This window comes from Sphaeramia orbicularis, chromosome 9 (assembly GCF_902148855.1).
Source record: "Sphaeramia orbicularis chromosome 9, fSphaOr1.1, whole genome shotgun sequence".
Classification (NCBI taxonomy): Eukaryota; Metazoa; Chordata; class Actinopteri; order Kurtiformes; family Apogonidae; genus Sphaeramia; species Sphaeramia orbicularis.
The window spans coordinates 3,583,823-3,600,377 of record NC_043965.1 but is presented as its reverse complement, the minus strand read 5'-3'; the positions used below and the strand labels follow the sequence as shown (position 1 = coordinate 3,600,377).

At 35.1% G+C, this 16,555-nt stretch overlaps 1 protein-coding gene across 1 annotated transcript in view; it reads right to left on the bottom strand.

Moving 5' to 3' along the window:
• antxr2a (ANTXR cell adhesion molecule 2a) overlaps positions 1-9,701 on the bottom strand; it is a 107,993-nt gene extending 98,292 nt beyond the window's left edge. The window contains exon 1 of the mRNA XM_030143193.1: positions 9,183-9,701. Within this exon, the coding sequence (XP_029999053.1) occupies positions 9,183-9,355 (173 nt within the window). The 5' untranslated portion in view covers positions 9,356-9,701. The remainder of the gene's footprint in view (positions 1-9,182) is intronic.
• Positions 9,702-16,555: the final 6,854 nt, after the last annotated feature.

Sequence of the window (16,555 nt, the reverse complement as noted above, 5' to 3'; positions counted from 1 at the left end):
TGCCACTATAAACTAGGGGTGTGTATCGCCAAAAATTTGGCAATATTATGGATGTAACGATTACCAGTATATCGATAAACCGCAGTAAAATTTCCAATGGTTAGTATTACCGTTTAAATTCTAATTAGCATGATAACCGTGTTCAGTTACCGCACTTAGAAAACTTGATATGAAAATGGTCAAACAAACTCCACTATGACGTGTCCAACTACTGTTTTTCCCACTCAAAATAACACTCAGGAATCGATAGGAGAATTGATAAGGAATTGGATTGGTAAGCAGAATGGACAATCGCATTGATATCGATCAAATCTTATCCGTTCCCACCACTAATGCAGATATCTGTTATGTCCATAAGGTTCCATCTTTAATGCACATTTGTATGTTTGATGTTTTCATGTTAATATTTGAATATTTCCGCCAGAGAAAGTACATTGTGCCGTTATTTTATTTGTTTTTTTTTTCAAAATACAACTTGGTTCAATTATTTCAGTGTGTGTATTAGTACTTTTTGAACATTTTGAGCACATTTCAACAATACCACGATAACAATGATAACCGTGATAATTTTGGTCACAATAACCGTGATATGAAATTTTCATATCGTTACATCCCTAGGCAATACAACACAAATCATAATACTAGGATCACAATACGATATATCACAATATATCACAATACTGTTAACAATGTGATATTTTTTGTTCTGTCTATTTTTTTTAAAGATTACTTGGTAGAAAAACTTATAGTACAGCATTTGGATAAATAAAGTTTGAACATGTGGCTATACCATTACAAAAATCACACAAACAAATAAATAAATAAATAAATAAATAAAGTTTTACAGACATTACAGTTTAAGATCCTACTTAAATATTCGTATTCTTTTGTGAAAAGAAGGCATAGTGTTCAGTCCCTGAATTGTCCAACATCAGAACATTATTTTTGGGCATTCCCAATAAAAAAAAATTTTTTAAAATTGCCTCTTTCAGACAGTCAAAAGTGCTTTTAGGATGCTTGAAATAACCGTTATCAATTTCAAAAAACTACTTGTATGGCCCGCAATATCACAAAACTACTTTTGTAGTATACAAACAACAGAGCAAAATACCCACATGAATATAGAAATAAAAGAGCTTGAAAAACAAAAAACAAAAATGAATCTACGCCATGTCTGCACTTGAATGAAAACTTAAAAATATTGATACAGTCCTTTTTAATATCAATTCTGTATCATGAAGTGAAATATCGTGATATATTGCAAAACCAATATTTTCTTACACCCCTGCTATAAACAGATGTGACAACTTTGTTTCCGAAAGTATTCATCATGTCATCAGCAGCTGTAACCATCTCTGTTCCATGGGCTTTGGTCATCTTTTTGTGTCTATCAACTATAAACCACAGAAATGTGATCTATAACACATTGCAACTGCATTAACCTCCTAAGACCCAGCTATGACTTTTCTGTCCACATTTGTGGACAAGAGTTTCACAACTTTATGTGAAAAAAAAAAAAAAAAAACTGTCCACCACAAAGGACATTCCATAAAAATTTAAAAAAGTGCATCTGAAAAAACTGTTGCATCATGATGTTTCCAATATAGGCACTTATTTAATAAAAAAAGAAAAAGCTTGCACTTTGCTGACATTTCCTGGGTTTTAGGAGGTTAAATGATCGATCAAACAATTAAGTTGCTTCCAAAGAAAATGCGTACATGTGTGTTTCTTTCATCACACTGCTGCACTTTTTTACTGTGTTTACCTCCATCTTGCCAATGATTCGAACAGAATTATGGGAAATTCCTCCTACCCCTCCCTTTGTAGTGTTGTCCTGAAAAAACCTCTGTTTCGAGGGTCAAACAGCCCTCTGCCTTAGCCCTGGGGGAGGGGCCAAGGGGTGAACTGGGATTGGGCCAAAGTGTAGAGCATCATAACCAACTAAATAACTTCAGATGTAACCGTTGCAGTTCAATCCCAGTGGAGTTGTTTTGCTATTTTTGGAGTGTCGTTGATTATCTGCTCTAGTTTTTCCATGTTTATGCGCAGAGAAAAAAAATATAAATACATATTGATACAGAGTTGAGTGATCTCATTATATCCTCATTCTTGAAATAATCCTCTTTTTAGAAAGACTGTGCAGATCATGTCATTAAAACTCATTAACAGTGCTGTCAAAACTTTCCCTCTCAGTTAATATTTGTGTGAAATGGCCCGTTTATTAGTGTTGTTACAGTATTTTACAGATAGCAAGTTTGTTGAGTTTATTTCAGCCCATTTATTGCTATAATTTTGCATCTTTCTGCAATAAAGTGTTCTGTTTTAGTCGCTTTAACATGCAGTCTTTGTGTGACATCTTGTTTTGCGGCTGTTGTCAATAAAGAATGACCTTAAATCCATCAGTTGCAGGTTCTGCCTCTGTAATCTAGTTTCATCAAATGTTTTATACAGGTAAATGGAGCCAATTATCACTATTACATGAACTAACTGTGATAATGTGATTATGTAATGAGTGTGGCAGCCCTGGATTGAAATGATCTGAATTAATTAAACCTAAACAATGTCAAATCCCTGCTAAGAAAACAATCCGGAAGCTTCTAATGTTCACACACCTACAAAACATATTGACTCCAACTTGGAAAGTGAATAAACATGAGAAAGGTGGACGTCCCTTTCGCTTCTTATCGAGTCCGCTGAGTTTTCTCTTTCTTCTGCAGGTTTCACAGCCTCACAGTGAAAGACAGAAATAGCATAAATTACGTTGTTAAATCTGTTCTAAGATCATCTGAGTGAAACTGAGAGATCTGAAGTATCTGTGCAACCAACAAATCCTCCACAAAGCAGCATGCATCCTGGCGTCTTCTGCTCAGGAAAGAGTTTTTTTCTGTTTCTGGGAGTAAAACTAACCTGGACTCAACATCATTTATTCCCTCTGGATGTCGTAATGTCCTTTGTGACTGTTTACTATATATTCTACCTGGTATTTTAGATATTGTACCTGTTACTTTATATCTCATACCTGTTATTTTACATATCGTACATGTCATTTTCTATATTGTACCTGTTATTTTACATATCGTACATGTTATTTTATATATTGTACCTGTTATTTTATATGTCATACCTGTTATTTTATATATTGTACTTGTTATTTTACATATCGTACGTTATTTTATATATTGTACCTGTTATTTTACATATCATATATGTTATTTTATATATCATACATGTTATTTTATATATTGTACCTGTTATTTTATATATAATACCTGTTATTTTATATATTGTAACTGTTATTTTACATGTCGTACATGTTATTTTATATATCATACCTGTTATTTTATATATTGTACCTGTTATTTTCCATATCGTACATGTTATTTTATATATCATACATGTTATTTTATATATTGTACCTGTTATTTTATACATCATACATGTTATTTCATATATGCCACTTGGGAATTCCTTTTAGCATTAGTGCAACACGTTGTAAACTGATCTGTTTTTATGTTCTTACTGTTAATAACTACTCCTTTTACAAATATATCATTGTAAATATTGTAAATAATACTCTCTTTTAGCATTATTACAGCTCATTATGTAACTTTTTAACTTGCGTCTTTGTTCATTTTTTACTGTTTTATGTCTGTTATGCTGCCTCTTGGCCAGTTTGTCATTGTAAATGAGAACTGGTGAAAGTAAAAGTAAAATAAATGTACAGATGTTACACATTGCATAGACATCAGCCTCATGCAGCTCTGTTTGTTCGGTTTGTGCACATCAGCAGTTTACAGTAAAGTTTATATTGAACATGTGAGCTCATTGCTCTTCTTTTCCTGCAACTTTAAGTTATACCTGACTGTAACATACGATTTCCTCACGGATTTAATAAAGTATTCTGATTCTGATTCTAACCACCAGCAGATCCATTAATGAAGCTGAGAAATCCTGTTACAAGAACAGTGACATGTGTGACCCTATATTAAGTGATTTCTGAAGGTGTTATACAAAACCATGGACCTTTACTTGCAGCTCTAACAGACTCCACTCATCTGGTTTCAGGCTCTCATATGTATTTTGGATGCAGGTTGCAGAGATTTACTCAAATTCACCAACAAACAGTAAAAATTAAAGGGATAAGGTGTTGGGTCAACATATGCTGATATTCTCTGACTGATATTCTATGGTTTATTACTGATACTGATTGGATTTGATGCTCTAGTGTCCTATGAATGAAACCATCGTCCTCCTGGATGAGACCACTCATGAGGTGTTGTCTGTAGTTATGGTCAGGACCAGTCCAGACCAGTTAAACCCCCCCTCAAAACAACTAAGAATGTACTTTCTTTACAGACAAAGCTTCATGTTGGAACAGGACATGTTCTTCTCACCTGTTGACAGCGGTGGAATGTTAGCAAGTTCTTTAACTCAAGTGCAAGATAATTTACTTAAGTGTCTTTACTCTGTTACAGAAGTAAAGTTGTCCTTTTCACTCCTCTACTTCCACTCCACAGCTTTCACTTCTTTTCAATGGGGATTTTTAATATTTGCAATAAACTGAGGGAATAAGTGTCTTCTTATGATCTTATAGAATTTGGCTGCACAATTTGGCTCATAATGGACTATTTTTGTAGATTATATGTTTTTATTTATTCTGTTTCTTATGGACAATATTGTCATTTAAATTTGTGACTATTTTATTCAGTAATCAACAATTTACACATCACTCTTCACTATGAAACATCTATTTTTCTCTCAACTCAAGCAAACGAACCTGAAAGAGACACTAGAACTTTGCATTGCCTTTTGTAATGATAGAATTGCATGTTGCTTTTGTAATATGGTGTTTGTGCATTACAATTCCATGTTATTTACTGGTTAGTTTTTATTCCTTCATGGTTTCATACATTGTTTACATTGCTATGTACAATATCTATGCACCACTACTGACAGAGGAACAATAGAGTATATTGTATCATATCATATTATTTTGGAATAGGATTCATGTGTGCAGCTCTGAAACAGGATATGATTAATGGAGGTGGAACCATGACAGACTTGGGGAACACCACTAAATCTTCGAGTTAACTGCAATATTTTTACAGAGGAGAACTTTTAACTTGTGTATTTTCTTCATTTTGCTATTAATACTTTTACTTCTTAATAGTTGTTTTGTTTGAACACAGTTTGTGTTCCTGTTACGCATTAGAAATACCTGGGTAATACGTTAATGCAGGGCACGATATAACAAATACTTAATAGTAGTTTTGTTGAATCCATGTACTGTCTTCTCATGCAACCCTGCAAATATCTTTTACCACCAAAATGACCTGAACCAAAGACATGTGCAGCGATAAAATGCAACTTGCGCATGGATGTTGCAGTATAATGAATCCAAAACAGCAGATATAATAGTAAAAAATGTTACTGCACAGTGACTACTGTAAGTATATTTGGATAAGAATACTCTCTACAGTATTTACAAAAAGTATTAGTACATTTTTTAATGACAACAGACATATTTGTTGCCAAACCTCAATACGCTGGAGTCAGTAGTCTTAGAAATTTAGGTTCAATGTCTAAAATTAAAATAAAAACATGAATTCTACAGCAAAATGAATCAAAAACGCCAAATATAACAGGGAAAACAGTTACTGCAAAGTGAGTACTTCAGTCATATTGGGCTCAGAATTCTCTCTGTAGCAGGGGTGTCCAATCCTGGTCCATGAGATCTACTATCCTGCATGTTTTAGATGTGTCCCTCTTCCAACACACCTGATTCAAATGATAAGCCTACCATCAAGCTCTGCAGAAACCTGATAACAACCGTCAGGTGAGCTGGAAGAGGGAAATATCTAAAACATGCAGGATAGCAGCTCTCAAGGACCAGGATTGGACACCCCTGCTCTATAGTATTTTCACACAGTAATGATATATTTTTCGATGAAGATCAACATATTTGTCTCAAATCTTAATACTTGGGAGTCAGTAGTTTTGGAAATGTTTGATGTCACATCTTACTCTAAGCCATAAAGACCCAAACATCCACCAGTGAACAAAATCATTTACTGATATAACAAGATAAATAGCTGATGATCCACTAATTCTATCAATTCATGTAAATAAATAGTGTAAAATACAGTTATTCATCTTTTCATGGTCATCAGATATGACCCATTTGGTTGTTCAGAGGCTGCGTAGTTACCGTGGAAACACCATTATCTTCTACAACACTGATTCACCAGTAAAACTCATGGAGTCGGATCAATGACAATGGATGGAGTCAATTGTTTATATGTTCAGTTATTGATATTTTGTACAAAGAGTCACTTTTTCTGCAGTTTTTCTCTGTTTCTGATATAATAACCCTCAGCTTTACTCTGAGCTGTTATTAGGCTAACACCTACAGTAAATGAAATACAGGAAAATACCAGCTTTTCATTAAACAAAAAAGGGAAAACACAAAGGATAATATTACAATAAATGGTAATAAATCACTTCAGAAAGGTTAAATGTAGAGGAAAAAATCATTTGGGGACTACCACAAAAGTACCACTGGGTCTTGTGAAGGTGAATTTTGCAGCAAAATGAATCAAACACATTAATTACACTCAGAAAAATGTTACTATACAATGACTTCTTGAAGCATATTAGGCTGACAACACTTTCTATACAGATTTCACAGTGTATTTGGTGCATTTTTTGATGAAGACAGACCTATTTGTTTCTCAGTGTGTCTACTCTGATGTCAGTAGTAGTAGAAATTTTTAACCTTTTCATCCATGAATTTTGAGAACCTTCGTCAATATTCTTTTCTTGAGTGTTTTTATTCCTCTTTCGGCATGAAAAAAACAATGCAATTGAAATTTTTTTATGAACCTATTACAAAAACTTCCACTCAGATGGGCACCATGCGTTTAATTTTAAGCAAAGAAGCATGTGTTTAAAACCCCATCATCAGAAAGTAATATACTGTGTGAAAACTATGAAATACAAACATTTTTAATGCTGCTAATGCTCACATTTGAACATACTCTAATACTAGTTATTACTCACTTCATAGAGATATGAAAAAAAAACTTGATTTACACTTAGACATATTACTGCAGATCAGGTTTATCAAGAACAGCAAAGTTAAGAGTAATGGTATGAATTGCAGTGTATGAGATGGTGCATAAGTGTCCTCTGTGTTGGCTGATACGGAACTAAAACAACAAAACCCATAAATATACAAGAGAACAGTTGGAGAATAACTGTCCACTGTAGTGACCAGTATGCATGAAAGGGTGAATGTCACGTCTCAAAATGAAGGAAAACATGTGCCAAGGCCATATATGAGCAACTACATATCTGTGTATGTGACAGAAAACAGTGTCACACCTGTTAAAAATAAAGGCTAATGGAGCAGATGTGTAGTTAGCTAGATGCAAATTAGCTTAATATTAGATTAGTTTAATCCCACCACAGACAATAACAGTTCAATAGTTAAGATAGCTGTCACTTGTTTCTATCTTGTACTTTAATAAAACCTAAGAGGAGCCTTAAATAGACCTTTTTTCTGTTTCTTACCTGTCTAAAACAAAGTAGAGGTCGTAAGCTCCGTGTTTAGTTAGACTTTTGTCTCAACATTCTGACTGAGCTGCAGTTGTTTCATACTTTTTGGGGGAAGTCCAGTTAGAAAACCACAGCAATACCTGACTCTAAAGGAGATGAAGGTGTGGATGTGACATAAAATGTTTTATTGTTCTTATATTTTTCATTATTAGCAGAATTATACAACAGTATCTTAGGTCAGGTCTGAGTCTTTGAATGCACCACGGTTATAAACTTAGTCTTTGCATTGAATATTTCCATTCTATAAAGAAGAATTTTGTGTTCTCTGATTGCAAATGATTGTATGAGCATCGACTCTGACTCCAGTCTTCACTACCTACTGTATGACAGGTTAACAAGTGAGTGTATTTTGGTTATTCGGTTAGTAAAGTAGAAGGCATCCCCGTCAAATCATCTATTAGATGCAAGATAAGTGAAAATATTCATGCATAAAATCCCTACATTCAGCTTTCACTGAATATATAGTACATTTTAGTGGAGGAACAGCTCAAAGCTGCAGATACAATCATCAGTATAAATTACAACACTTTTAATGTGCATGCTACAGTCAGCTGTACTCCACATAAGCTATTTTTTTGCATCATTTTTATTTCATTATTTTTAATACAGAGTACTACCACTGAGCATCTGATCTGGTTGACAACACTTTCTATACAGTTTTCACAGTGTACTGATGCATTTTCTGATGAAGATGGAGCCATTTTTTGGTCAGTGTGTCTAGTCTGGTGTCAGCAGTCTTAAAAATTTTGAATGTCACGTCTCAAAATGAAGGAAAACATGTGCCAAGGCCATATATGAGCATCTACATATCTGTGTATGTGACAGAAAACGGTGTCACACCTGTTGAAAATAAAGGCTAATGGAGCAGATGTGTAGTTAGCTAGATGCAAATTAGCTAAATATTAACTTAGTTTAAGTAAGTAAGTAAGTAAGTACATTTTATTTATAGAGCACTTTTCACAGACAGGGTCACAAAGTGCTTTATCAAATCAAATCAAGTTTACAGAAACCCAACAGAATCCTCCAGGAGCAATCACTTGTGATTGAGTTTAATCCCACCACAGACAATAACAGTTCAATAGTTAAGATAGTTGTCACTTGTTTCTATCTTACACTTTAATAAAACCTAAGATGAGCCCTAAATAGATCTTTTTTCTATTTCTTACCTGTCTAAAACAAAGTAGAGGTCGTAAGCTCCGTGTTTAGTTTAGACTTTTGTCTCAACATTCTGACTGAGCTGCAGTTGGTGGTGCACTCTGGTGTCAGCAGTCTTAACAATTTTGAATGTCACGTCTCAAAATGAAGAAAAACATGTGTCAAGGCCATATATGAGCAAATACATATCTGTGTATGTGACAGAAAACAGTGTCACACCTGTTAAAAATAAAGGCTAATGGAGCAGATGTGTAGTTAGCTAGATGCAAATTAGCTTAATATTAGCTTAGTTTAATCCCACCACAGACAATAACAGTTCATCAGTTAAGTTAGTTGTCACTTGTTTCTATCTTGTACTTTAATAAAACCCCAAAGGAGGCTGAAATAGACCTTTTTTCCTTGTTTCTTACCTGTCTAAAACAAAGTAGAGGTCGTAAGCTCCGTGACAGGACGCCTCCTCTGCCCGGCAGGACGAAGCTAGCAAGCCGAGGAGGAGCACCGCAACTGCCGCTGAAGTCCACCGAGCCGTCCCGGGACAAGGTTCACCCTCCGCGGCCAAGGAACGAGTCAGCTTCTCGGGCATGTCTTCCAGAGGATTCGAATGTGTTATGAGTTGGAAAAAAAAAACATAAAAATGAAAAGTCTTCAGTGAAGTTTGATGTTTTTGTTGGCGGATGTAGTAGTCGTCGCGCGCATCCCTCAGACTGAGCAGCTACATCCACTACATGACAAAAAGTTCTTCCAAGTTTCACCCATACATGAAATAGAGGAAATCACCGGCTCTCCGTCATGAGCCAAGAGCTTTCTTCATCACTTTTTGACTCACCGGAGCTCACTCACATCTTCGGTAATAATAAAAACCACACCTGTCAGCGGAGAAGAACCGAGAGGATTAAACAAATCTGTGCTATTAGCCAAACTTTTACTACACAGCAGAAAAGTTAGGCCGCTTTCAAGTGCAGCCCAACAGCTCGGAATTCTCAGTACTCTCAGTGTGATTTACCGTTACTAAATGCTAGGGATGTAGTATGGTTTTAATGTTCATTACTGGGTCATTATTTATTATATTCCGTTTTTCCTTATCCCAAATATCTTTTTATAGCTGTGTATTAAAATAATAAATAAACAGGCTACGTTTTAAATTTTTAACTGAAGCTTTTGCTCAATGTAAACAAGTCAGATTCCCTTTTTTACACACACAGAACAAAACTTAAACAGAGCATAATATTGTCCTTTAATATTGGAAAAAACTCATCAAGTAAAACTTGAGCTTCACTGGAAAAAAGAAAGGCAAGAAAATGTAAGTTTATTGTGCTTAAGATGAATAAAAAATGTTTCCTAAGGGTAAATGTTCATTATCTTCTGTCTTTCCCTATCCCAAATATCTTTTTATAACTGTGTACTAAAATGATGAAGGAACAGGCTACATTTGAACTTTTAATTTAAGTCTTTTGCTCACTGTAAACAAGTTCAATTCCCTTTTTTACACACACAGAACAAAACTTAAACAGAGCATAATATTGCCTGTTAATATCGGAAAAAACTCATGAGAAATCTTGAGCTTCACTGGAAAAAAGAAAGATAAGAAAATTTAAGTTTATTGTGCTTAAGATGAATAAAAAAATGTTTCCTAAGGGTAAATGTTCATTATCTTCTGTCTTTCTCTATCCCAAATATCTTTTTATAACTGTGTACTAAAATAATGAATAAACAGGCTACATTTGAACTTTTAATTTGAGCCTTTTTTTTTCACTGCAAACAAGTTTAATTCCCTTTTTTACACACACAACAAAACTTATACAGAGCATAACATTGTCCTTTAATATCAGAAAAAAACTCATCTAGTAAATCTTGAGCTTTACTGGAAAAAAGAAAGGCAAGAAAAGTTAAGTTTATTGTGCTTAAGATTAATAAAAAATGTTTTCTAAGGGTAAATGTTCATTATCTTCTGTCTTTCTCTATCCCAAATATCTTTTTATAACTGTGTACTAAAATAATGAATAAACAGGCTACATTTGAACTTTTAATTTGAGCCTTTTTTTTTCACTGCAAACAAGTTTAATTCCCTTTTTTACACACACATAACAAAACTTAAACAGAGCATAATATTGTCCTTTAATATCGGAAAAAAACTCATCTAGTAAATCTTGAGCTTTACTGGAAAAAAGAAAGGCAAGAAAAGTTAAGTTTATTGTGCTTAAAATTAATAAAAAAATGTTTTCTAAGGGTAAATGTTCATTATCTTCTGTCTTTCCATGTCCTAACAACCTTTTCTTTACTGTATAATGAAATTCTAAGTAAATAGGATACATTTGTATCTTTCATTTTAAGCCTGTATTCATTACCATTTCCATTTTTCACACACAGTAAGTGCGAAACAGAACACAACTCTGCAAGTTAATGTCAGAAAAACTCATCTAAGAAATCTTAAAGCAAAGCAAGATAAGTTTATTGTGAATAAAATTAATAAAATGAGTATCCAGAGTGACGCAAAAGCAAAGTAACATTAAAATATTAAAAATATAAAACTAAAAACTACACCGGATTATTAGAGAAGAGAACAAATTAATTGAATAGCACTATATTCAAATGAATACTAGAATTAGAATGCAATAAGAATACAGATTTAGTTACAGAGTTAAGAAATGAGTCAACCTGTATTGAAACATTTCTCCATTTGATTTCTACCTGCGGTGTGTTTAGTTTGGACTTTTGTCTCGACATTCTGACTGAGCTGCAGTGGTTTTATACATTTTTGGGGGAAGTCCGGTTGGAAAACCACAGCAATAATTGACTCTAAAGGAGATGAAGGTGTGGATGTGACATAAAATGTTTAATGGTTCTTATATTTTTCACTATTAGCAGAATTATACAACAGTATCTTCGGTCAGGTCTGAGTCTTTGAATGTACCACGGTAATAAACTCAGTCTTTGCACGGAATATTTCCATCTTATAAAGAATAATTTTGTGCTCTCTGGTTGCAAATGATTGTACGAACATGGACTCTGACTCCAATCTTCACTACCTACTGTATGACAGGTTAACAAGTGAGTGTATTTAGTTTTTTCGGTTAGTAAAGTAGAAGAAATCCACCTGAAATCAGCCATTAGATACCAGATGAGTGAAAATATTCAGGGATAAAATCCCTACATTCAGCTTTCACTGAATATATAATACATTTTAGCGATGGAACAGTTCAAAGCTGCAGATAAAATCACTTTTTCAGTATAAATTACAACACTTTTAATGTGCATGCTACAGTCGGCTGTACTCCACATAAGCTACTTTTTGCATCATTTTTATTTCAGCATTTTTATTTAGAAATACAGAGTGCTACCATTGAGCATCTGATAGTTAAAGCTCTATTTACTGCAAGATGAAATATGAAGTTACACCAAAGTACACATACCACAATATGTTCACTGTAAGGGTCCAATATGAACAGATTTAATACGATTTATTTATCCTTAAAGGGACAAAGCCTCCATTGGATTCCACTCAGTCATCCAGATAATACAGGAATCCAAACCAAGTACTTTGTTTGTGAAGATATTGTACAATCCTTCAAAAAGCTGAATGATTCTTGATACGGCTCATGTATTTTCATTCACTTTCGTCACCAATACATCTCTTTAACTCCTGAAATATTACTTCTCCTGTGAATCTGCATCTGTTTCAGGTTCATTAAAGCTGCTGTGAGTATGTGCTTGTGTTCCTTTTCTTTAATGGTTTTATTTTACTGTGTGTTTTATGGTCAAAACAGGATGGAATAACAGAAAAAGACAAAGAGAGGAATTAAAGTTTTGCAGGTTTTTACTCAATAAGGCACTCAGATTGTACATCAATAAGAGATTTAGGATGTTGAACATGACCTGTGAACTGGAACACACTGAACAACAACAAAGCTTTGAATTTGGACCCAGTAGTTTTTGTTTTGGGGCTCTTTTTTTTTTTTTTTTTTTTACTAAATCCAGCTGCTTTTTGACAGCTGGTTGAACTCCTAAAAGCAGTTACACTATCAAAACTAGGATGTCCGATTGTTACGCCCCGGCCTAGGGGTTCACCAGGGCGAACATAATAGGCTCAACTTTTGTCCCCTCCCAGCTCCCAAGCACACACGTCAGTCAAAAACTAAGGTTCACAATATTTATTATCAGTATTTTGTTCAACTAAGGAAGGGTTAGGGGAGGGAGCGGCTAAAACAACAAACAAAATATCTTCTTTTACAATTTACTAACTTACCTAACCAAAATAAATGCAGGAAATAAAATACAGAAACTTACCTAACTACCTAACAAAAACAGGAGAAAAGGTGAAAACAAAAGAGCCGACTTCCCCTACCAGAAAAAGGTTCAATTTAACAAAACTATTTACAACTACAAACAATCAGATTTTTCCAGGATCGAAGACTGACGGTCACACACACAAACACAGGGTTGGGAGCTGACAGGAGGCAAGAGCGAGCGAGGACAGAAGCTCCAGGGCCATTTTTAAAGGGCTGGGCAATCATGATCCACCAATCAGCAACCTGCAATAGACAGACACAAAAGGGCACAGCACACCTACAGGACGGGGGAGAACACACACACTAAACAGAAAACACAGACATATACATATAAATAGATAAATTATGACCCAGGGTCATAAAACCCCCCCACCTAAGTTTAAACTTTTCCGCCCCTCAGGAAATGTTTAAAACCTAAGATGCAGCACAAGACAAAGTATCAGCTACAATGTTATCGACCCCTTTACAATGCTGAATATCAAGGCTGAAGTCCTGCAACAACAGTGACCATGAGGCGCTGGTTGTGATTGCGCATCCTGGAGAGGAACACTAAAGGGTTGTGATCAGTGAAAACCTTAACAGGAGACACACTGGACCCGACATATACCTCAAAGTGTTGGAGAGCCCACAACAAGGCTAAGGCTTCCTTCTCAATGGTGCTGTAATGCACTTGGTGTTTGTTAAACTTTCGGGAGAAATAGCACACTGGATGGTCAACACTAAGTTCAGTCTCCTGTAGTAACACTGCTCCGGCACCAAAAGCACTGGCATCCACCTCCAGTTTGAAGGGCCGTGAAAAATCTGGCGCAGCCAGAACAGGAGCGCTACAGAGAAGCGCCTTCGCAGACTCAAAGGCGTCCTGACACACAGAGGACCACACGAAAGGATTAGAGGGACTAACTAAACTAGTCAAAGGAGCAACCACACTTGAAAAATTTTTACAAAACCCTCTATAATATCCACACATGCCCAGAAACCTGCGGAGCTGTCGCCTGGTTTCTGGCACAGGGAAATCTAAGATTGCCTGAATTTTCGCCGCCAGAGGGTGCACTTGTCCCTGCCCCACCTGCTTTCCCAGATAAGTGACAACAGCTTTACCAAATTCACATTTTGCCAAGTTTAAAGTTAGATTAGCCCCTTCTAACCTAAGGAAAACTTCTCTCAGAGTGCACATGTGTTCAGACCAGGTGGACGAATAAATCACAACGGCCTCACAAATCACAAATCACGGGCTTTTTTGCCAAAAAGCGATATGCCAATATTGTCCAACACTTAATTTCTGATTCCGATATCTACCGATATCGCTGCCGATATATGTGGGATGTTAAACTAATTTTAGGTAACATCACATATCTCCTGTCATGGAATTAACACATCATGCCTAATTTTATAGTGATGCTCCATTGGATGCATTCTCAAATGCAACAAGGCTTTTAAAATGTAAACACTGTCTGTGCAAAGAATACATACTTCAACTTAAGTTGTGGAAAAAATGCCATATTTATTTATTTTCTCTCCCTCCCTCCATGAGTCTATTACAGTGTGGCAACTCTACTGTACAGTTTTGAAAACTGCACATTTCTTTCAGCTACAAATAATGCTTCATTTACGCGTCGGTAAATGCCAGCAAAATCAAGGCATTATTTTATCGGTTTTAATGATAGGCAAAAAAAAACGGTAACGATATTCACTGATATTACATTTTTATGCCAATATCGGGCTGATAATATCGGTGGGCCAATATTATCAGACATCCTTAATCAAAACTATGTTAAAACACATATATATATTTTTTTCTTTTAAAAAGGAAAATCACCACAACACTTCAAACAACAGTAAAAACAAAAAAACAAGGAAAACAATGTAAAAACAAAAACAAGAAGCCCAAACTGTCTATTTTTATAGCGAGTTGGTCACACTCACTGCTCTGTTTCACCCCCCCATTCCACTGGTGGCAGGGGGTGTACTGAGCATGCTCAGATGCCTATTGAAAGAATAAAATCTATTCTATCAACATGTTTTGAAATTTTTCCAATTGAGCAAACGTTTGAATTTTTAGGAATATTTCAAATAAATCATATATTCAGAATGCTCACCACAGACACATCAGGGGTTAAAGGGTTAAACGTTTTACCAAAGCAATAAAATGGTAGGTATATGTTTTTAGTTTTACAGTTTAGTTTTATAATATAATTCTTGGTTGTTTCCCAACATTCCTCATAAGTTTGGACTTTCCCGCAGCACATGAACGTCTCACTGGTGTGCTTTCATTGCGCATGTGTGCATTGGACCCAGCTGTTGCAGAGGTGGAGGTCCCGCTGCACACACCCAACAACATCTGCACCAGCCTCTGCACCAGCAGTCCTAACAGGGCTTGTATTTCTGCAGGATGAGTTCACGGTCCTTCACAAACTGGATATTTTTTTACCCCGCTGTGACTGCAGCCGTATTCACCACTCACCGCCCCTCCTTGTATTCTCTGATAAACTGGCCTTCTCTCCACACTCACACACAAACTCACTGGTTCATTTTCATTTCCAAAACTCTACTGTGGAAAACCTCGTCATATCTACAGTCACTGCTGGACTCATAAAGACTCAGTGCTACTTTTGTGTCAGTTCCCAAATACATTTTTCACTCTATTTAACCTTTCTCAAGTGATTTATCACCATTTATTATTATATTATCCTCTATATTTAGCATTTTTCACTGTAAATCATGACTTTTCTGACATTTAATTTCCTATATTTAATTTAGATGTTCAAAGGTTATTATTTCAAAACAGAGAAACCTGAAGAAAGAGGCTTTATCAGCAAATATATCAATAATTTAATGTAAAAACAAGTGTGTCCATCCACTGTCATTGATCCAACTCCATGGGTTATATTGATGAATCAATGTTGGAGAAGATGACGGTGTTTCCATGGTAACTACAGAGCCTCTGAACGTCCAAATGGGTCATATCTGATGACCATGAAAAGATGAAGAACTGTATTTTACCCCAATTATTGACATGTATTGATAGGATTAGTGGATCAACAGGTGTTAAACAGTTTAGATCAGTAGATGGTTTTAGTTGGTGGTGGTTATTTGGGTCTTTATGGGTTAAATTTTAATACTTTAATATATCTATACAATTGCATTTACGCTTTTACTAAGTGATTTATCACCATTTATTGTAATATTATCCTCGTTTTTTTTTTTTTTCCATTTGTCAGTGAAAATCATGTATTTTCCTATATTTAATTTCCTGATCATGTAGATGTTTTCATTCTCTCCTTCAAAAAACTCTGTACAACTATTAAAGCAGAATTGTTGTACTGCTTTTAACCCTTTTGTTTTTAATGTATGTCCCTGTATGTACTGTATCTGTTTCTTTTAGCACTGGTACGGCATATTTTAACTGCAATAACTACTGTTTATATGTATATATATCACTGTAAATACTGTAAATATTGCTCTCTCTTTTTTTTTTTTAGCACTATTAAGACTTGTTA